At 33.6% G+C, this 25,269-nt stretch overlaps 1 protein-coding gene across 30 annotated transcripts in view; it reads right to left on the reverse strand.

The window, feature by feature from the left end:
• LOC138712124 (ankyrin-2-like) overlaps positions 1–25,269 on the reverse strand; it is a 512,384-nt gene that overhangs the window by 52,067 nt on the left and 435,048 nt on the right. For all 30 annotated transcript variants that reach the window (XM_069843559.1, XM_069843553.1, XM_069843566.1 and 27 more), the window contains one exon: positions 23,220–23,273. In XM_069843559.1, coding sequence (XP_069699660.1) covers positions 23,220–23,273 — 54 coding nt within the window. The remainder of the gene's footprint in view (positions 1–23,219; positions 23,274–25,269) is intronic.

A 25,269-nucleotide genomic window follows, 5' to 3' on the forward strand; every position in this document is an offset into this window, starting at 1 on the left:
TGAATTTTATTGTTTATATTTACCATTGTCAGCATAGGCAAATAGCTATTGCACGACATGTTTTCCTATCATGTATTTTTGGAGTGACGTCTTTGCATTGAGCTAAGACAGATGTTTAGTTTCAAGCAGCCTTCTTTCTTAATTTTATCTATTTAAGAAACAAATCTCATTGTAGTGTTTTTTCTATGTCATACAGAGTGTACACAGATTGCTGCCATGAAAGTGGTATATACAGGCTCACCATATTATTTTTTTCGCCAAAGTCTTAATAATGATAAACTTTCGTGGTTTATTTCACTTTGTTTGCACCATCAAAACAACTTGCTCATTTTTAACCCATCCTCAAGTGTTATGGTACTGCTGGAACTGAGAACCGGTTCTTCATGCATGAAATATGTATGGTACGCCATTTCAGTCTTGTACAGTGCATGCACAAAATTCAGAAATCTACCCATCACTGCTCTAGATGGTCACATCTGGGGACAATGGAAACCTACTCGTCACTCATATTGTTTAACATCTACAGGGTGAAAAGTAATTAAACCGACAAACTCTGGAAGGTTGTATGGGACACCAAAACAAACGGTTTTCTCTAATATCATATTTTCTTCACAGGCTTTATTAAACCAGCAGAGGACGTATGCATTCTTCAGTTCATGACTACTCTACAAATTCACATTTTGTTCTACGTCTTGACCCAGTGCAGTGCTTTATTAAACTGACAGGGGGCGCATTACTCTACAAATTCACATTTTGTTGTATGTCTTGACCCAGTGCAGGGCTTCATTAAACTGGCAGAGGGCATATGTGTCTTCAATTCATAACTGCTCTTCAAATTCACATTGTGTGTGTGACTACTTGAACAATTTACAATTTCCAGGGAAGTGGATTGACAGAGGCGGTCCTATACTTTGGCCTCCTCGATCTCCTGATTTGACCACTCTGTTTTTTTTTTGTGTGTGGGGACAGATGTATAATCTTGTTTACGCAACCCCAATTGAATCACAAGATGATCTGGTGGCCTGGATATTTGCTGCAGCAGGAGAAATAAACGATAATCCTGAAGTCTTTCACCATGTTAGACAATCCATGTCCTGCCGATGTAACCTTTGTGTACAGGTCAATGGAGGTATTTTTGAACATCTTTTGCAGTGATTTTGGTGTGTACATGTTTTTTTTAACATTTTTTGCAGTTGTTTTGGTGTGTAGAAGTTTTATAAGAGACTCAAGCAATAAAACATGGCAATGGTTTGTGTTACATCAAGATCTGATGTCCTCGCGAAATAGTGCCTCATAGCACAATATGACATTAGAGAAAACTGTTTGTTTTGGTGTTCGATATAATCTCCCGGAGTTTGTCGGTTTAATTACTTTTCACCCGTATATTAGGCTTTTGCATTTCTAATAAACTAGTCTTCAAATGGATACTCCCTTTATGATATATATATATATATATATGATCTGACATTAATTACCTGAAGTGCTGATTTAAATAAATAACTGGTACCAAATAACCCAAAATTATGTCAAGAAACAAGGACCTTAAGTTTTAAATGAATAGTGAATAGGTAAAGAAATCTGACATAACAGATAATTATTTTCAAACTTGAATGTAATCATGACTGACTAAAGAAATAAACTGTGCATTTGTGCAGTCTTCAATCAACCATGTGCTTTATGCCTTTATCTAAGAAAAAAGTGGAATTTCAACTCACTGATATAACCACAATTAGAATACATCAATACATGTTTAAGAAACTTAAGGGGAGAGGATGGTATTTTTTTTTAACTTTTTTCCTATTTCGTGTAAATTATTAATTTTTTTGTATGTAGAGAGCTCATAGCTGTGGCAACTCAACCAAATAAAAATATTTTGAAAAAAATATATATATATTTGGGGGCCCAAATTTGAAAAAAATATACCCAATGCAGGATTGTACTAAAACCGATATATCTAAACTGTTTTTAAAGATACATTCAAACAGTTTTTGCAATGTATTTGCAGAAGTATGTTCTACAAACTGTCTGTAACAGAATTTTGATATTAGTCCCTACGTTTGTAAAATAAACAATTAAAATTTAGTAACAATTTTCTGATTTCCTTTCTTGCAAACAAACGGACGTATTTTTAAAATGAAATCAATTAACAAAATTCTGTTACAGAGAAAAGTTTCCTAATAGTCTAAAGAATGTGTGTTCTAAATTTCTTGCATGTACCTTTAATAGTTCAGAAATTATATCCATTTTGTCTGGCAATGTAGCAAAAAAAAAAAAAAATGAAGTTACTGGAAACCGATAAAAGCGGGTGTGTGATTTAAAAATCCATAGCGCAGAAATTTAAAAAATGACGTCTCAACATCTGATAAGGGCACAAATACCCATAAAAATGTTATGCAATGCATTCCACACTTAACCCTGAAGATGAGGAAGATGAACATCCTCGAAACGTCGGTGGATCACCAACTTATGACCTGGCTGGAAGCCCGTGAAAATTTCGAATTATCACGTCGCCAGGAAAGCTTCAGTAGTTATTTCGATATATTAATTTTTAGGCTACAATTACGGAAGCAAAATATAGTTTCATGTACCAGTAATTAAGAAACTGCTTGATGCAAGCATTTCAGAACTTATTGCTGATTGCATTTTGAGGAAGACAGAAACTGAAATATGTACTATTTATATTGCTTCATGACATTTTCAATTCTGTCGTCGATTTGCAAAAGGGGACACATCTAAAATAACAAAGTGTTGGGAAATTACAAAAAAAAAAAAAAAAAAAACCATAACAAATAAAAATGTTCATGGATCCTGAATGTATGTATCCATAGTGATCTAATTAGAAAAAATATATGAACATTTTATTTTGCTAACTTAGTTATAGTTTTTGCGATTTTACGACACTTTGTTATTTTGGACATGTCCCTTTTTGCAAATCGACGACAGAATTACAGATATTAATTGAACAATTTTATTCTGCATAATTTGAAGCTATAATTCCAAAATTTCATGAGTTTGAAAGAAAACCATGAAAACTTTAGTTAATGCAGATATAACAGCTAGGAGATCTCTGAGTCGTAATTCAGTCATTCATTTAATTACTGCACAGACAATGAAGAGGATGATTCTCGAATTAAATCCATTATGCATGGATGGTTTCCAATTTTGAACAATTGACAACTCAGTCATTGTCTCTTATGGATTGGTTTTGTTTTAAATGAATAATGACTTTTAATTTATGCACTTTGTAATAACCGTCATTGGATATAGTCAATCATGGAAATCTGTAGGCCAGTGGTTTTTTAATTTAAAGGCATGTTTCCACTTTTGTGCTATACCAGACCTCCACAATCATTATCGTGGTGACAGCTGTTTGAGAACGGAGAACTGGTGGGCATGAACATAAAATGTGTTCGTAAATATTAGTGGTGGAGAGAATTCTAAATTTTCTCAAATCCGAATCCGAATCCTAAAAGGTTCTCGAATCCCTCGAATCTCTAAAATCTCGAATCTCGAATTCTTCATATAATAATAATAATAATAATAATAATAATAATAATAATAATAATAATAATAATAATAATAATAATAATAAACGAACTTATACTTTCAATTAAATGTTTAGTAAAGAATTGTTTTCAGAACATGGGAGGAGTGATAGTAGGAGGAAGAAGAATAAAATGCATAAGATCTCCTTATTATATGGCGTTGTTAGCACAAGAGGAAATGATAATAAAGGACATGCTACTGGAGCTAAATGACAGCTGTGAGCAGTATGGTATGAAGATAAATGCATGGTCATAGGAAGAAAAATACACAAGATAAACTTGCGAATTCTAAATGAGGCAGTAAAGCAAGTGGACAGCTTCAAAACTGCTGCCAGGAAGTCAAAAGGAGGATAGCAATGGCCAAGGAAGCTTTCAATAGAAAAAAGAGCATTTTCTGCGAACCTCTGGAAAAAGAACTAAGGAAGAGACTAGTGAAGTACTTTGTATGGAGTGTGGTATTGTATGGGCCAGAAACATGGATATTACGACGGAGTGAAGAGAAGCGAATAGAAGTATTTGAAATGTGGATATGGAGAAGAATGGAATGTGTGAAGTGGACAGAGAGAGTAAGAAATTGGGTGATGAAAGAATGATACTGAAATTGATCAAGAAGAGGAAAAGGAATTGGTTGGGTCACTGGCTGAGAAGAAACTGCCTATTAAAGGATGCTCTGGAAGGAATGGTGAATAGGAGAAGAGTTCGGGGTAGAAAAAGATATCAGATTATAGACGACATTAAGATATATGGATCATATGAGGAAATGGAAAGGAAGGCAGAAATTAGAAAAGATTGGAGAAAGCTGGGTTTGCAGTGAAAGACCTGCTCTTGGGCAGAACATTAAATGAATGAATGAATTGAAGCAAAATTTGAAATCTGTGCTTAATGAAGAACAAATTTACGAATACTGGTACAGTTAAAAAAAAATAATAAATTCCCTGAAGGCATGTGTATTGAAAACAGTGTGGCACCTAGGCCGCTGGATGTTGATAACTTATTGGTGATATGTATACCACCGAAATTGCAACAATCGCCGTTTTTTGTTAGTGGATTGGATGTCAATGGTGTTAAAATTAATGTTTCCAAAATTTAAACAAATTTTTTTTTTTTTTTTTGGTTAGAATTCGAAAGATTCGAATGACGAAAAAAACAGCGCAAAGATTAGAGTTTTAGACTCTCAAATCTTTTGCAGGATTCGAGGATCCGAACGTCCCATCATAGTGAATATAGTCTACTATTATGGAACTTACAGCCTTATTTCAACTTACAAGGTAGGCTACTTATTCTGCTCTGGTACCTAAAGTTCCATTATCCTTCGCTGGGAATGACTCTGCATATATTGGATTCTGGGACAAGTAACCATTAGACCACCAAGACTGACTAATGTTGAGGTTCTTTGTATCCAGCCAATGTTAAGTATTTATACATATATTTTAATGGCAACAATGATAACACTAGTATGTAAACTAAAACTTAAACATGCATCCATGTGAATTATAATTCTTGTTAGGCATTTGAAAATGAAAGCATACGCATGTTAAATTGGATGTTAAGAAAAAATAAATTAATGTACCACAATCTGTATTTAAGATGAGTTTCCAAAGGCAAAGCACGGATTATTTAATATTACGTTACTATAAAATCGATTAGTATCTTCAAGATCATTGTCTATTAGTGCACACAACGCCCATCCTTTCCTTACCTCTGCTGTGAGTCGGATGGTCAGGAGTTGGGACCCATGTGCAATAACCCGAAGGAATGACGTCAGGTGAAAGGAGAAATTCTGTCTGTAGGTACCATGGATCTGAAAAGTCTTTCGGATTTGATGGAGTTCGGAGATGGATGAAAGGTTCTTCCATTGGAAAATATAAAGGTTCGCATGTGCTGCCAGGGGAATGTCTATAAGTTCCAGATGAAGATTCTGTTTGAAATATCTCTGTTGTGCTCGGTTTGGAAGAAGCCGTAGGACTGAACTTGCCAGTTGGTGTGAGAGACAAATCAGCCTCATATTTGAGTTCAGGTGAGACAACTGCGCTGGCTTTTGACTCTACAATGCTGCTGAGATCCGAGTCACTGATTTCACTAATTGTGACAGACTCGGAGGCATCCAGCACCGGCAGGGAGATAACTCTCGAGAGATTTGTGTCATCCAGTGATATGGCACTACTATATGGCGATTTTGGAAGATTTGCGGCTCTAATTACGAGAGATGGCATTGACAACCACCGTGAAAATGTATCAAAATCGTCAGAATCTTGCGACAAACTATCTAATGTTATGACAGAAGATGAATGACTCTGAATAGAACTCTCGTGGCTCAATGGAGACAAAGATTTAAGATCCTCTTCCGAAGCAAGAGGTGGCTTAGGAAGTCTTGCAAAAAGTTTCGTCTTAGGCAGTTGCTGAGGTGGTGGTGGAGGAATGGGGCTTACATTAGTAGGTGGACCCTCTACCTTTGAAAAGTTCAAATAATCCTCAATATCTGGAGATCTGACTATGAGCTTCTGTATTTGTTGTGGATTTTCTTTCGTGTTTGAATGATCAATTACAAGCACTGGGTTATTCTGCTTTGTGGCTTCATTTGATTGTAGCAAATTCAAAGGCTCTCTTAATTCAACGTCTGGTGTCCGTATAAAGAGTCTTTGAATTTGCTGCTGCCCATTTTCTTCCTTTTGTTCTGGATGTTTTGGTTGATGTCGATGTTTCCGATGCCTTTTTCTTCTTCTAGAATGATCTTTCTGCTGATTCCCTTCTTTCGTCGATTGTTGAGACGAGCATGCTGTTTGATACCCTCCTATCTCATAATTATTGGATATTTTCATTTCATAGTCAGGTTGTTTAGTTTTCACTTTCTGAGAGTGTTTCGCTTTTCTTGATTGAGAAGTAGTATCTTCTTTGTCTTTCCATGATTTAATTTTAATATCATCTTGTCGTTTTAACTGTTCTCGTTTACTTCCTTGCAAATTTTCCTCTACTGTTTGTTGTAGTTCATGTTCTTGATATTGCCGTGTGTGCTTATGAGTTTCCTGTTCCAGCTTATTCTTGTTAGTGCTCGATTGTGCCATGGTAGAAGTATCTTTTGGTTCATCCCCATAGGACCGAACAACAAGTTTCTGAATGACGTGTTGCTGCTGACATTTTGAAGGAAATGATGACTGCATTTCTTTTGTTTCCTTTCCTGATGATGGCTGATCATTCATTTTAGAATGGTCATTCCCTATTTGAACATTTTCAAAAATTTTTATTATGTTAGTAGATAAGCCTTTCTTAGGAGAATCTGATAAACTGGCAGCATTACTGTCGTGTTTAGTAGGTAAATGAGTAAACTCCGAAGGAAGAGATTCTTTCAAACACATCGCACTTTCAGAATGAGACCCTGATTTCTCTTCTGACACATTTTCAGTGATTATATTACCTGGTGTGAAACTCAAATTTCGTGTATGCATTGCCTCTATCTCTCTATTATGTCTTACACTACAAATATCAATTTCTTTCGTTCTTGTATTTGATGGCTTAACTAAAAGTTTAACTTCCCCCATGACAGGATTTTCTTCATTAGACAACGGTTTCAATTCTGCTGGTGGGAGAGATGAATTCCTAGTGACGACAGGATCTATTATGCTTTGAGTTTTGGGTGTATCAATCAATTCCGAACTGTCAGTAGTTATATCATCTAACAGTGACATTTGAGAGAAGTCCACCTCAACTTCTGACGCTAATTTGCAGACAGTATCCTCTAGTTCCTGCAAACTATGTATGGGATCATCCTCACCAGACAAGATATCTACACTATCAGTAACATATTTAAAGTATTCATCTTTCGTTAAAGAAGAGGGCCAAGGTGGGATTTCGTTCTGCTGTAAATTACTTGGTTCTACATTTGTCAGTTTGTCACTTATAGGAAAGGTGTTTTTCATCTGGTCCAATGGTAACAAAGAATTGTTTGCAAATAGATCCAAGTTATCATCAGGCCAATTATCAGGCCATTTGTAATCAAATAAAAGTCTCTCTTCAGATTCATAATATCGTTTTACTTCATGTTCCCGATTCATGGCAGACAGAGGCGAGGAAAACTTTTCTTGAGTTCTATCTAATTTATAAGTCTCTTTTGGTTCGTGGCAAACTAAACGAGATTCCTGAAATCCACCATCGCTGGCAATCTTCGACTCTTCATTTTTGTTTTTTCGTTCATATTCAGCCTCTTCTTTTGTCATTACATTTTCGGTTTTATTGCGCTTTTTGTTTCTTGGTAAGAGTTCAATCACTGTTTCATCATGTGGTATTACATTCAAAATATTCACGTGTGTTTTTGCGATCGGAACTGCCTCCACTTCATTAGTAAGTTCTGCATGAAATATCTGTTCTTCATTTGATTTGATCAAATCATTCTCTAATGAAATTTCTGAGAGCATTTTCTTCACTTTGTTTTCCAACTCATCCAACTCAATATTGCCTCTGGAAATTGGGGGTTTCGGAAGCACTTCAAGAGGTCTGATGCTACTTATTTCCTGTGTAGACTTAATTATCTCGTCTTTAGTTGGTGTGCTTGTGTGAATTATGAGTCCAGATGAAGGTTTATCAGTTGTCGAAGTAACTGATTTTGAGTCATTTCCTGTAGTTTTCAGATCAGCAGGTAATGAATAAGTTCCTCCTGCGAAGTGCTGGTCACATTCTGATTGAATGTGTACGATGTTTTTGTACTGTTTTGAGCCACTCTTGCCAAAATTCAGGGGAATTTCCTTAGAAATATTGACACAGAATGTTTCAATCTCTGTTGAAGAATCTGAATCATTTTCAGTGGTTTTTGGAAATTCTTCGTTTTTCTCATGTTTTACCTCTCTTTTTAATTTCTCCTTTTGGAGTTCATCTATAATGTCCGTTGTAATAAATGAATCCTTATCAGAGGATTTCAAAGGTTCTGTAATGTCTGTTGTAATGACTGACTCCTTATGAGAGGGTTTCGAAGGTTCTGTAATGTCTGTTGTAATAAGTGACTCCTTATGAGAGGGTTTCAAAGGTTCTGTAATGTTTGTTGTAATAAGTGACTCCTTATGAGAGGGTTTCAAAGATTTTGTAATGTCTGTTGTAGTAAGTGACTCGTTATGAGAGGGCTTTGAAGGTTCTGTAATGTCTGTTGTAATAAGTGACTCTTTATGAGAGGGTTTCGAAGGTTCTGTAATGTCTGTTGTAATAAGTGACTCCCTATGAGAGGGTTTCAAATGTTCTGTGTTTTTTGTTGTAATAAGTGACTCCTTATGAAAGGGTTTCAAAGGTTCTATGTCTGCTGTAATAAGTGACTCTTTATGAGAGGGTTTCAATGGTTCTGTAATGTCTGTTGTAATAAGTGACTCTATATGAGCGGGTTTCAAAAGTTCTGTAAAGCCCGACTTTTGGAAAGGATCGAATTCTGTTGGGGAGAATTCAGATTTTAGTGTGAGGAAGGGATTTGGAAGCTCATTGCATTGTGGTCCCAAACTACCCGACTGTTTAACTGCAACACTGCTTGTCGATGTGCACAACATCCGATCTGGGATTGAAGATTACTTCATATTACTAAAACTGGATTGAGATGAACAGTACAAAACAAGCCTCATCTAAACACTCGAAGTGTTTTTTTTATATAGAATAAAACATATGACGATGCTTTCAACTAACAGAGGCTATTCACTGTCAACGTTATAATAAGATGGCAATACAAGTCATTACTAGGACTCTGATATGATAAAACTTGACCTATAGTTGCTTAGTCCATCAACATCTCACAGATTCTGCCGGTGATCGAACTGCAGTCCTGCTAATGAGAGGTGTCATCTGACTTATCAAACAAAATATTATATTTAAACGAGTTAAATATTGTTATTTCAATATTAGATTATACAACTTCAGTTAAGTATGGTTATGTAAAATGGTAATAATTAAGTAATTGATTTCGATCTACACCGAATTATCAGTACATTTGCTTTGAACATGCTGTTAGGTGCATTCAGTTCAGTAAAATCTTTGCCTTGCATAGTACATGCAGAAAACTATATATAGAAGATAATTTTTATACTAAATTAATTAAATGATTCCCTAGCTTAAATTACAAATGGTAATTGAGTACAATTAATAATATATTCACTTTTACAGCACTTGAGAATTATGTATTAGAATCAGAGAACTTTTATAGTAAGAATTAAATTTTGTATAAAACTGAATTGAGAATTATACAAAGTTATACATAATTCGTAAACATATACCAGCTTTCATAAATTTATATTCATAACAGCAACAAGCAATAATTCTCAAAGTCACTGATCCTGAGACACTAAAATATAACCAATTACAGAATGAACCAAATAAGAAACATTTATAGCCTACTTATTGTAAACTGAAACCGAAGTTAATAATAAACTGGAAAGCTATTACAAGGATAACCAACATTGCTACCCTCAACATTAATATGAGGAGTAAGACAATAATATTCTCAAAAACGGTCGCAACATAATAGTTATTCGTTTTGGCACATGCCTGTGTTCATAAAATTACAAATTGTATAACGAATATTGAAATAAATTGTCTTTCCCCGAACTGTAGCCTATGATACACACATAGGACGAGCACCTGATATTGAGACAACTGAACACAGAATTCTGAAATTCTGTGTGGTGGAAATTTCCGCAATAAGTTCATCATGCTAATTTTATTGTACTGTAAAAAGTTGGGCAACTTTTATTAACTTCTTATATTTGTAAAGTAAGTGATTAACAATCAGTTTCAAGTTGTGTTGCAACGAATTAAATACTGGTAAGTAAAAAAATTATATTCAAATTAAAGGTATTCAGTATATATTTTTAGTATACCCCTACTTTTTTTTAACAAATTGGAACTACATTATGTTGTAATGAACAAGCTAATTTACGTCAATACGAGGCACAGATCTTCCATTTTCAGGAAAGATGCTGCGATCAGTATTGAGTATAAGGAATTTTGATAATTGGTATTGTATAATCCGTGACGCTACATCCCGTGAAGGACCAAGACCGACCAGCCGGCTGCTGGCCTCAAGCCCACATGCCGAAGCAGAGATGAACGATCAATTGGTTATTGCATACAGCGTGTTAAATAATATGTGAGGAACCTCTGAGAAATGAATAGAGAACCTAAAAGGAAGTAAATATATACTGGTAGTAAATTTCGCTTTGATTTTTAATTACAGGTGCTTTTTATTTCATGTGGTTTGGTTCTTACATTTGTGGATCATGTTTAATAAATCAGTAGGCCTTGTAAAAAAAAAAGAGAGAATTATACTGTGACTTTTTAATGGAACATTTAAATGTTTTACTGTTCATGCCTGATGGGGTACTGCCTCATTTTTCTCTTGCGGCTAGAATGATTCTAATCACCGATACCCTAATAAGCGGCTAGGTTGTAGGGGACCAACATCCTTTTCTACTCATTCTTTTGAGCTCAATTCATTGAAGTTTTACTTATGGGAACATTTAAAAGCAACTCTGTATTCAAGATCTATTGAAAACATTGAAATTCTTAACCAGCGTGTAGAAGGATGTCTGCAAATATGACAGACATCTGGAATATGGGAGAGAGTAACAGTCCATGATGCGGTGCTTAGAAGCCTGTATTAAAACTCATGGTGGTCATTCTAATCACAATCACTCTCTGCAGAACTATACATCAACTTCATAAACAAAGATGTAATAATAAACTTGTAATATTTAAGCAAACATGTTTGAACTAAGAAGTACCTGTAATTAAAAATACAAAGTAAAATTTATATATTTATATGAAATTTTTTTTTGCTTTTAGTCCTTCTATCCATTCCCGAAAGCATTTCCACATATTAGTTACCGGTAACATTTTATATATATAGAAGCACTGCACAGTTCTTGTCTTGTTGACAGATAAGAATGTCAAGTGGAAACATAACGCTGAAAGAAGTTTTATATTAAGTCTGAACACAATTTTCTTTTCTTTTAGACTACAATCATTGCATTCTTTCTTAATATCACTCAGTAAGGAAACTTATGAATTAGCAAGTCTCTTGTCACTTAACGTAGTAGTTTTCCTTTCAGACATTCAGGAAATTATCTCGATTATTATATAATATTAAGAATGATGTTCGCTTCAGTGTAAGCCTGAAAATTGTTATGCTACATTATCTTATACATCTGGAATAACATCAGCCCTCCAACAAGGAACATCATTCATTATAACTATCAATACACTGACTTCTATTAAAATGAATACTACATTCTAAACTACTACTTACTTCTACAGATGTTAACACTATAATAGTAAGTATTTCCTACTTCAAGAATGACCAAGAAAGAGAAAATAAGCTACTATACAGATAATTCGATGTATGTCGCTATCAACTACATAAAATGGTTGACCAATGTTTACAGCACAGCTATCAATAGTTAACAGTCATGTAAATTTTCCTTTTGTTGAATAAGTAAGTTCTGCAAAGTATCAGCTCTCTGAACCCAGAAGACAATTGTATTTCGACAAGTAAATTTTGTTTAATTGTATTTTTCATAAAAATTGACGATATTTTATAACCTTCAAACATGTAAATAAATAACTTCGCCACTTTTGTTGTACCCTATGAATGTGAGATTCACAGTGATAGCAAGGAGAGTGAGGAGACAAAAAGGGGAAGTAACAGGAAGGATAAGAGCAAAAGGAAACGTATGATAACTAAGAGAAGGTGAAGGCTGAAGAACAAGTAGAGGATAAGGAGCAAGGTGAGAGAGGAAAAAAAGTTTGTGATTTCTCTCTTTCTACCACTGCTCTTTATTAGCATCCTCTCAATTCTAAGCTCTGTCAACATGCGTTTAATTTTATTTTTTCCAGTTTTTTCTACTTCGATATTGTCCATATGGTAGTTTCTTGTTTCTAAGACAGAATGTATGACCTAACCTCACAAGACATTTGTCATTTCATGAAACATACGCACACAAGAAATGCAAGAAAAACCTAACTGCACAATTAGAAAGTACAATTTTGTCTATTTTATACAGAATTCTGGTCTGTCATGTAAGTTAAATGTTATACCGGTAGTGTAATGATTATAGTCTATTACCATGTTTAAATATGAAACGCAATATGCAGTTATTACACAAGTCAGGACACATAAAATCGCTAAAGGTTCATTTAATACAAGGTTCGCATACAAATGAGAATAGGCTACTGTACCATTTCATTAATAAAAAGATAGAATTTAATGTCAAGGTAACTGTTCCTACTTAGTTATTCAATTTATGTTACTTTATCAAGTTATCAAAGCAATATACGCTATTCTTCTGTGAGTTTCTGAATTTTCATTTTCGAAAATTTATTCCTCAAAATAACTGTCTCCCCTCTAAAACGTAAATTTGTCTTATTCAGTGTTATTATAAGTAAAAGAATCTGCCAACACTTTGAGATTTATTATTCTGCATGGTTCCTGTAACCTGTCTTTATTCTGAAAAAAAAAATTAAGAGAGAGATGCGTAAATAGTTTAAGTTAATATTTAGTTGATTTTCACATAAATAAAAATAACCACAATAGATCTTCATTGTTTCAGTTTCTGCCAATGTTACCAGTCTGATTCTTGTTAAATAATTATTTTCATTTTGAAAAGTTCGAAATGCCGTCCGAGGAAATGTTTCACACTTTGGCAGAACTCACTTCTAACAAAAGGGAATTAAACAAATAAATATAAAAATAACTTAATACTAACAATAAAAATTAAAATGGAATGAAGCAAAAAGTCTGTATCAGCCTACTCAATAAGCGTATTTTAATACTTGAGTATGGTCTGACATAAGTCTGATGTAGGAGATGTGATCTGCAGGATACAGTTGTGCAAATCAATATACATTTTATCAATTATTGTATTGAGTAGAACATAAAATAAATTTGAGTATCCAATTGATCCAAGTTCACTAATGAGTTGAAAGTTTTTTAATATATATATTTTGTCTAATACAACTACTGAAGAAAACTACTCCTGATATTATTTTAATAATAAGTTGTATGAATGGCTAAATTATATGAGTTTGTTTGAATAGTTTTACTGTAAGACAGCGTTTCTCAAACTCTCGTAAGCAGACCAATAGTGATGGTCTATGGGTAGGGTTGCCAACTTTTTTTGAAGAAAATACGGGAGACTAAGGAATCGACAAAAATTTCACAAAGAAAATGGATATATTATTCAGTTCAGTTACTAAAAAACAACTTTATTCTACACTTTGGCAACTAGGCTTAAATTAAGAGTATTTTGAGATAGATTTTGTCATGCGTAATAGTTGAAGTCGCAGTTTGCAGGCTGATTTCATTAGATGTGTCGTGCTTCTGTCCAATTATTGTTCACGAGATGTAACACCCTCTTTGTATGCATATAACAAAAGTCGGCAGTTTGTTCCAAATTTATAATATTAGCATTGTTTTATTTTAAACAAGTGAGCACTAAAATCCATTTCTGGCAAGCATTACCTTCTAAGAAGACTGCACATTTGAATGCATTTTGCATTTCTTGAACAATAAGATTCTTCATATAAATCATCATTCACGGCAAAATCAAATGTTTAGAATAAAGATTTTTATATTATACAAAAATAAAGGTGAAAACTGCTCAAAGAGTGAAAAATAGGAAGCCGGGAGACTGTTCAAAATCAAATACGGGAGATCCCGGGAAATAGGGGAGGGTTGGCAACCATATCCTTGAGGTATAGTATGGAAGACCTATAACACATCCTCAACACTCAACTGAATATCTGAACACACACCCTTTTTGATACAATCATGAACATGCCCCACCATAACAGGAAACCAGAAGATACCACAGGAACTCACTAGAATTCAGAGGATGATGGATATAACTTCGAAACTAGTCAATCAGGTAAAATAACACCATAATTTAAATATTTACACGGTGAAGTTGTTATTTATTTCATCTAAATAACTTTTAGCTCATTAGTAAAGTTATTATTTAGCAAAAAGTATTTTTTTTTAGTAATACAGTATATCGAATATCAAAATTTAAATTTAGTTAGGATTTGAAACTATAAGTTTTTTAATCATTAGCACCAATTTAACACTGACAAGCTGTGATTACTTTGGCAAGAACCTCTATCAAAGCTGGAATTTTATCAAAGTGCCTGGTATTATCTATGAGATTTCGAGATGTTGACAAACTGATCACTGAATACTAATTGTAAAGTTTTCTTTCTGCACATGTTTTATGCAACGTTAAGGATTTTAAAATATAATACTGGTACTGTCAATAAACTGGTTTTGAATTTTCTGAAAAGCCATTAGCTATGAATGGACGTGTCCTACAGAATGAGCCGTAAGTCAAACTTACCCTTACAAATTGCATAGATATCATCGTTAATGTAACTTATAAGTTACATATGAAAAACCATATGGTGACAGCATATTATGATAACAATAAAAACAAGACAAACAAATAGTTGGTAGCAATGACTGGCGAGATAAATTTTGCGCCAATATAAAAAAAATTCAATTATGCAGGATCTTGAACTTAAATAATTCTGAGATGGCAGATACAAGTTTTTTTTTTTTTTTTTTCAATTGAAAAGTGCTTAGTTGCAGTGTTTGGATTTTGGATCCACAGAAGACCCCCAGAAAATGCGATAACTTAAGTTGCAGTCCCAATGAGATTTTGGAAGCCACATCCAAAAAAAAAAAAAAAAACAAAAAAAAAAAAACAACTTGTAGTACCGTGGTTCAGTGACGCATTCCCAGGGGTGGGGAGCTAAGAGGGCTCAAACCTCCTCCCAAATGAAAAAAGGGGGAAAGGGAGAAAGAAGGAAGCTCTTTTAATGCCTTGATGCATTTGTCTCTCTTGAAGAAAGTCTGTGATCTTTGAAACATTTATTTTTAAACAAGGTTGTATGTGAATGGGCTTTTACAACCTACTTAAAAAAACTCGAACTTTCGATTATGTTCGAAGTTCTGTAACTTTTATTCGGAGTGTGTCTGGTAGCTTCAAGCATTCCAACCAGCCAATCACATATCAGTGACGCAGTCTGTACTTCTCAAATCATCCATGTTTCACGTTAAGGATAAAGCAGTACAGCTTGAGTATTGATCTATGATAGTAATTACAAATAGCCTCCTTCAAACCATACTTCTGGGTGCGTCACTGGCACGGTTAATAATGAATTATCACATGAAGAAGGATTTATTGGTGAAGCCATTTCGACTTGTTTTCAATGAATTTAGTGCTGATGATACGAATAAACGTAGCAAAGCATGTGCTTCATTACTTCAGGAGTTTCCCACAGCATTACGTCGAGAAAATGTCTTCTTCACAGATGAATGTGCATTTTACTACAGCATGTGCAAACGTAACGTCGTTTTCTGGGCAGCAGAAAATTCACACTTGATACTGGAGTGAAACATAAACCACCACATATTATGTTGTGGGCTGATATTGCTGTAAATTATGTGATTGGGCCATACTTTTTTAGGGACTTGTTAACAGAACAACTTATCTGGAAATGCATCAGACATGATTAATATCCCAACTGACTGAAAATGGAGTTATGGATCGGGTATGGTTTCAACATGATAGTGTGCCAATCCATATCGCGTTAGCTGTTCGTGACTTCCTAAACAACAACTTCCCAGAAAAGTGGATTGGCTGTGGATCTCCATCACTATCACCATTACTATGGTCTCCATGAAGTCTCGATTTGACCACACCAGATAACAGCTTATGCGGATATAGGAAAAAGATAGTGGCTGCAAACTGCTATGAATCTAATGATGAATTGCGAGCTGTTGTGAGAGCTGACTTTGCAACCATAACACCAATAATATTACACAAAATGACAGAAAGGAACTGGAGACGAATCCAACTTTTCAGTGACAGTGATAGAATTCACGCACACACCCGTTAGAACAATAGGTATGTAGGATTACGGTGAATTATGGCCCATTCTGTATATTATATTATGTTCTTGAAAAATATATTTATTAATCTAAGTGAAAACTGACCTTGGAGACAGATATTAAAAACACTAATTATAATTAATTATGTGGATTCTACTACAAACACAAACAAAAATTATAAATCATGTGTAAAAGTTGGTGGCACATGGTAGACTTAAAGCCAGAAAATGGCAGGTTCGATTCCAAAAGGGTTTATGTATTTTCTCTGTTGATCTAATCCTTGCGGCTGCACTATAACCTAGGAGTTTACCCAGTCTCTAACAAACACTAGTACCAGCAGTATCCCTCATTGAGGGAAAGGAGTCCAGCTCGTAGAAATGGCACGCCTACTCCACTCAATACTGATTGTCTCGTGACCTCCCTCTATCTTAAGAGCCTTTCAGGTCTGTAATTGGATAGCTTTGTCTTTGTGTAAAAGTTGTGAAGAAATCCGACAATAGCAAGAAGAGCAGTAACAATATAAAGAGAGAAAGAATTTTTTAGATGTATTCAAGTATTAAACTTTTTTTTGTTGTTGTAATTTTTATGATATCTGCTAAGTTTCTTTTCTATGGAATAACAATTTAAAATTGTCTTATAGTCACAAGATTCACGGTTTTCAATAAGTTTATATTTATAAAGCATATTATAACAAACTTTTAGCTTGTGATGGTCCAGACACTTTTAAAAATTCTTTAAATGATCTTTATTTTTCAAAATGTTTGAGAAACGCTAATCCAAGAGCATTCCTATAGGATAATTCACTGTTGAGAAATAATTACACTGACATATGTTTAAATCTAGGACAGAGAGAAAAACCTGAATTTTTTAATATAGTGAAATTACAGAAAATACCCCCCATTCCCTCCTCCCACCCCCACAAAGAAAAAAACCCTTCTCAGAATAATGCAGCTTATCATTGTATTGAATCAAATCATTGAGGTTCTTATGCTAACCATATGAAATCACAATTACAGTAATGAATAGAAAAGAGTACGGTTAAGCTTTTGGAAGTGGGAAAGAGGAGAAATAAAGAAATCAAGATGGTCATTATTACGTTAACGGTCAACTAGTGATTCCTATTAATAGGCAGTATTGTATCTACATGGAATGAAAAAGATTTAACAGCCTTTTACTCTTATACAAAGCTTAAAAGCTACATGATTTATAAGAAGTTAACGGAAAATAGAAGAAAAAACACTTAACAATATATAGGCAATAAATTTTAAAATAAAAACAAGAACTTACTAATTTATGTACTATAGGAAAATAAAATTTTTGCGAAACTATACTAACTAATGTCATTTTTACAAATAAGAGCATATTAAATAATAAATATAACAACAAAATTAAGAAAAAAAGTTCAAACACTTTCTCCCATCTTCATCGATTTCTAAATTAAAATTAATATTTCACTAGCAGCCATTTCGAATATTCTGCAAGTTGAATTTAACAGAAATTATACATCAGTCATCATGATCTAAAAAGAAGTTTCAAATCTTAACTATATGCAAATATAAATTAAACATAAAGCTATGAATTGTACAACCATTGCTGTATTTTGTAGATACGAAATGTCAACTCTTCACCTTAGCTTCTTTGCGACAGACAACTGTATCCTTAATGCAGGTCACTAAATACAGTAAATATTTCCCATTCTAATCCTCGTAACAAAGTCGGCAACATAACATTGAACATCCTGTGAAGAAGACTGTTCTGCAATTGACAAAACATTAACTGAACATGGCGATATTCATGCAAAAGAGAAATGTGCACTACAGACTTCAAAGAAAATTAAACAATACTCATAACTATTATAAATTACTATGAGTCATTGCAAAAATATAATTAAATTATTAAAACATTACAGTAATCGAGTGTAAAGTAAGATGGTTGCCATTTCTTATAGGAACATGTGGAGTCCTATGATTTCCAGTATGTTTGAAATAATATATTGTTACAAATCAATAACACATGTCAATATATTATACACTTCCTGAAATAGGCATTGAATAATTCTAACAAATTAAGTATGCTCCATTCAGAAACTGATATCTATTGTCATGTACCTAGCTCTGAATGAAATTAGACATATTTCATTTTGCTTTAAATCAGAACCTCAATGCTGTTGTTTTTACAAGAACTACTACTCGATTTGAATTAAAATTTTACTGGCGAAGAGAAGAAGAGAATACTTGCAGTCTATGAGCACTGGTAGTGTATTTTATTGAAACGAAATAAGCAGTACAATTTCGAAGGTTTTTTGAAATAAAAAAACATATTAGACAAATGAATGAGACAGTTCTTAAAATTACGTATGCTAATTACATATAAATTGTTTTCATGAAATGGACAGTTAAATTGAATGGAACAGAAAAACTGCTGTGATAGTATAAAATCATATTCTTACATTGGCATGACAATGCTAAGACTTGTGTCTTAAAAGAAATCTTCATGCTTTGTATATTCATTGTTTCCAAGTTTTTTCCATAACTTTTGTGATGATGATGATGATGATGATGATGATGATGATGATGATGATGATGATGATGATGATGATGATGATACAATGACAAACAAATTTAGTTCAACTTAAGAGAGAACAACATCTGACATTTATGAATATTTGAATCGCGTGTAGATGATGAAGAACCAAAGAGGCTTCGAAATGAAAACAGGGAACAAAGAGATTATGCCGAATCGTTTAATAAGAAAATAACAACTAATGTAGTGCAAAAGGTCAGTTCTTTTATCATGTCACCAATGACATATTAGTTTATAGTTTGTCTTTGAATCCATACTGGTATATATAAAGGAAATTCCCGGTACATATATATTTTATGCCCTAAGTAGGAAAACCAACGTTCTTTCTCTGAATGACACACAAAAGGCGTTGTGTATAAGGAAAATGATACCACTATTTTATAAATTAATTAGAGAAAAGAAGCTGATAGTCTATGCCTATAACCTAGCTATGATGGGTCTAGTTTTGATCTCTGGTCGGTATGGGCTTCATTTAAATATCACGTAGGAAAACCAACGTTCTTTCTCTGAATGACACACAAAAGGCGTTGTGTATAAGGAAAATGATACCACTATTTTATAAATTAATTAGAGAAAAGAAGCTGATAGTCTATGCCTATAACCTAGCTATGATGGGTCTAGTTTTGATCTCTGGTCGGTATGGGCTTCATTTAAATATCACGTTTTCCATTTGCACACATAAATACAATGTTTGTGGGCTACTCTTAATTTTGTAATGATCAAGTTTACGGTAATTTTACACAATATCTTTAAGCCATAAAATTCTTGAATGAAAAAGTTTTCAATTCGGGGCATAATTCTGTAGTTGTCATAATAATAATAATAATAATAATAATAATAATAATAATAATAATAATAATAATAATAATAATAATAATAATATAATTAGTATTATCATTATTATTATTTTACAGAAAACAATGCCTCTTTAAACTCAAAATATTTTTCCGAAAGAAGTTTTTGATTGGAGATGTAATTATGCAAATAACAAATAATTTCTCTGAAATCATGATTTCTGGAGATAGTAGTACAGTCTTTCGCACTTCATTTGTTATATGATCTTATGCAAGAAAGAAAGTCATGGCAATCGTTACAATCGATTTTTAGTAAACTTGTATTACCAGTACCGTACATTTTCATTTGCCAGTCTGTTTTTTTATTTTTTATTTTTTATTATTATTATTTTTTGTGAGATATCAGTAATTATATTTCATGTAAATTATTTCCTAATTTATTAACTTTCAAATACTGAACAGGAAAAAAATTCGTACGACAGTCCAGGGGAAAGCTACTTTTTTTTTTTTTGTAGCATCACAATACTAATTTAAAGGGAATGCACGAAAGCAATAAGTTAATATTGGAGCAAAATTTACTCACAGACAGAGATCTGTACATGTTATTATTAATCTTAAATAAAATCGTGAACGAAGAGGGGACGAGAATATCTACTCTCTGCGGTAGAGGCAAGACACTGTACCACATTTTGTTGGAACGTGAAGCCACAGAAACTCTGAAGAAACGATATGTGCTAGTCTTTCATTACATCTACCTAGGGATACTTGACGACATATGATATAATGAATAACGCCAAATTATTTGAGAGTGTGAGGAAACTTATGTCAGAAGTTCGACATCTCAGGTTGGAACTGGCGAGGGCAAGGGGGCCGAGGAAGTAAGGTGCAGAACTATGGTACTGAACAGTGTTGCAAGGGTAATACTGTTACTGGATGCAAATACTGTCTTGTCTTGCTACACTTATTATTATTATTATTATTATTATTATTATTATTATTATTATTATTTACTTACTTACAAATGGCTTTTAAGGAACCTGGAGGTTCATTGCCGCCCTCACATAAGCCCGCCATTGGTCCCTATCCTGAGCAAGATTAATCCAGTCTCTACCATCATATCCCACCTCCCTCTACGTCTCGGCCTCCCCAAGTCTTTTTTTCTCCAGCCTCCCATTTCTGGATTAGTTCATACATGCTACATGCCCTGCCCATCTCAAACGTCTGGATTTAATATTCCTAATTATGATGAACGAGTAATGTGGTCACATGTCACATACTTACTTACTGGCTTTTAAGGAACCCGGAGGTTCATTGCCGCCCTCACATAAGCCCGCCATTGGTCCCTATCCTGAGCAAGATTAATCCAGTCTCTACCATCATATCTCACCTCCCTCAAATCCATTTTAATATTATCTTCCCACCTACGCCTCGGCCTCCCCAAAGATCTTTTTCCCTCCGGCCTCCCAACTAACACTCTATATGCATTTCTGGATTCGCCCATACGTACTACATGTCCTGCCCATTTCAAACGTCTGGATTTTATGTTCCTAATTATATCAGGTGAAGAATACAATATGTGCAGTTCTACGTTGTGAAATTTTCATCATTCTCCTGTAACTTCATTTCTCTTAGCCCCAAATATTTTCCTAAGCATCTTATTCTCGAACATCCTTAGCTTCTGTTCCTCTCTCAAAGTGAGAGTCCAAGTTTCACAACCATACAGAACAACTGGTAATGCAACTGTTTTATAAATTATTATTATTATTATTATTATTATTATTATTATTATTATTATTATTATTATTATTATTGAGTGAAAAGTATTAAAAGCCCTAGTATCTTTTTTAAAGTGTGCATAGTTATGACCGTACAGGCTCATGTGTACCTGTGTTTGTATTGTACCAATCCACTATTTTACACAAATGCACTTAATTTATTTATATCAATCTTTAAAAGCGTGTAGAATTGTGAAATTTATTAAGAAAACAGAGAAAGATAAAATAAATATCCTCATTATAAAACAAACAGAATTGGTACAATACTACAAAGAAGTTTTACAAGACACAGACAGATGGATGGCTAACTAGGTAGGTAGGTAGGTAAGAGTGTTTTTTCAATCTAATTATATGTGTACCTGAACAAATGACAGACACTCTACAAAGCAGAAATTAATATAAAGAGTGAACTGAAGAGATGGAGAAATAGAAGAGTATCAGGATAAGGTAACTTTGTCTGGAGAGAAAATAATGGCAATATACAGTATTTAAAAGTAGTGTTCAAAAAATGTAATGTAAAGATTCATGAAACACTGAAAATATCTGTTCTTAGAGAAGACCGATTGAGACTGGATAATGAATATTGTGCAAAATAATAAATTACAAAATAAAAACATACCGGTAATCAAAAACAAAGAATCGCATATAAATTTTCTGAAATGTAAACGACTTACTGTGGATAGAAATGAGAAATATGAGTATGAACGAAGACATCTAAACAACATTACAATACGTGGAATATTATTATTTTCCTTGGGAAATGTAAATACAGAATGTCAATATCATAGTATCTTTTGAAAGATGGGTAAAGTAATGTATCAAAACCTTATTATAAAAGAAACTGTACAGTAAAGTACCCATACTTGGGACAGTTTACAAATTCATAGCTAAATACCAGTTTTGAAAAATTAGAATTGGATAATAATAAATATGTAGAAATACTGAACTCTATCAGCACTATTTGTGACATGAAATAAAAATTCTCTCTCTCTCAATATATCAGTTAAAATGAACTTGATTTCATTTCATAACTCAACTAAAACATCGACCTTGTAATTAAACATGATTCCAGCTCATTATAAACAATTATCAAGATAGGAAACTTTGTAGAATGAGAAGTTCCAAAATGTCCCAAGTAAGGCTACTGTCCCAAGTATGGGTACTTGACTGTATGTTGTTTGTACTGGTATGAGCTTGTAGGCTTTCATGGTGACTATGATCAGAATTAGGCTTTTGGGTATTCCACCGTATACTGGAACTTGACATTTCCAATGTTTCGGTATTACAGGTTCCATCATGAGCAGATAGGTAAGACGAGGGTTTGCCTACCCAGTTGGGCTTGTTATTCTAGGCTAATCTGGGCAATTGTATGTTATTTGCACTAATAGGAATGTAAACATTGTATAGCTACTACTTCACTGTAAATTGTATCTAGGCACAAAATCTATCTGTCTTCTGAATGAAATTGCCAGAGCTTCTACACTACCAGATATCATAACACCGTGAGGTTTAATTTACAAAAACTTATTTCATCGAAAACAGCAAAGAACTTCTGATTTCATATTACAGATAAATATCCATTAAGAAAGATTTCAACATTATAATCATAGCTTCTTACCTGATTTTGTTGCAGAAATGTGTTTGCTTTTCTCTTGCACTTTCTCAGTCCATTCTGCAATAAGAAACCAACACAGCAAATAAGAAGTTTGCTCGTAAGTACAACTCTCTTAAAATACAATATGTCATTTGCCACGGAAAATACACTGTTTAAAAATATTAACACTCAGAAATACATCAAACAAAGCAGGCTTTACATGCGATGATACTCACTGAAAGTTCGTCTCTACGGATAACCATCATTTACCAACTGTCCTCAAAATTTTACATTCATACCTCTACATTACAACATGCTTTAAATATTATTTACATAATTTCGTTAGTCTACTGTGCAGGTGATACGTGTATTATTTTTATAGGTGAAACTAAACATCGCGAATAAATATACAACCAGGCATTATGAGAGTTACAGTTACTATAGTTGAGCTGATTGCATATGAGGGCTTAAGGTGCATTAACACAAAATAAGCATAATTATCTAGCTCTAGTACTTTCAATACATCATCTCAATAACTTGAATTTACATATATGTGTGTAATTGCATGTATCATTGTAATGACTGGAAACAAATTAACTTGATAATACTTCTAGCTATTCAATATCATATAAACACTATGCTATGAAAAACAAACTGCAACGTATTAATGGCACAATAATCATGAATTCATGTCACTATTTTCTAAATTCAGGCAATGTCACCACCCCATAGTTTATATGAATAGATTACAAGCATATTATATAGTATATTTAGGCTACATTACTAAGCTATGTTACTTGCAGCTATCTATGAAATCTACAGAACAGACTTCTGGAAGGAATATTACATTCTTCATTCAATATTTCTTTTTGAACCTGTTGATACTGTTCCCAGAAGATGATTGAGGACACGAGATTTTTATTCATTCAACCGACACCCACCTTCACCCAACACCAACTTCCACCAATCTATTTCCATATTTGATGTTACCTTCACTTTTCTGAAATTCTGCTAGGCTCACAGACAATGAGACACTTCTCTTCACAGGAAGTTGTATCTGCTGTTGCGACCTGGTCCCTCTGCAAGTTTCTGGAATCTTACAACTGTGAACATTTTTTCTTTGAATTATATGTTCAAAATCAATAACTATCTCACTCAGTGACTGATGTTTGCGCACTGTGAGCTCTGTAGTTTTTACAATGACAGGTAATTTCCAGTAGAGACTATTGTCTTTAGAAGCAGTAGTTGTGGTGGTGGTCACAGTAACAACTGTAGTACAAACGGTAATGGCAGCATAAATAGAAATACCAGACGAATGTTGTACTTCAGTAAGAATTGAGATTTCTTTATCATCTTGCCTTTTCTTCATGTCACTAGCATTCGGAGATATTTTGAAGTTGAGAGATAGGTCCAAGATTTGTGGGCTGATGCTGTGATCTTCAGATAAAACAAAGTGCTCAATTGGATTACAAGTTCCACTTATCGTTCTGGTACCATTTTCAATTCCTTGTAACTCATTTTCTACATGTTTTTTCTTGCTCTCATCAGACGTATTTTCAAAGAATAAATTGGGAATTATCACTGAGGTATTCAATGAACCGCAATAATCTTTTTGAGATGGTTGATTATGTAATGAGATGTTCTTTTCAATGAAGACACTTTCGAAGTGGGAAACGATTTTTGAAACGTTACCAGATTTCAGCCTTGATGACATTGATGCAAATGGAAAACTACGATAATGTATAATAGTATTATTTTCTGGAAGAATATTATTGGACCATGTATGTCTGTGTGTAGGTACACACCAACTTATTTTTCGAGTACTCGTAACTTTATTTTGTTCTTTTCTAGTCAATTCTCTTTCTGTATTTAGACTCCACATTCTGAAATCTGTAGTACCAGTATTAACATTTATTTCCATCACTGTTGGATTATTTATATAAAGCATGCACCATGAAGGAAAATGCAATGCAGAAATTTTAACTTTCAAGAGGGTTTTATATCCTAATGATGTATGAATAATTGATATTCTGTATGATGTTGATGGATGAAGACTAGCATCTAAGTTTAACGC

Source organism: Periplaneta americana, chromosome 13 (genome assembly GCF_040183065.1).
Source record: "Periplaneta americana isolate PAMFEO1 chromosome 13, P.americana_PAMFEO1_priV1, whole genome shotgun sequence".
Taxonomy (NCBI): Eukaryota; Metazoa; Arthropoda; class Insecta; order Blattodea; family Blattidae; genus Periplaneta; species Periplaneta americana.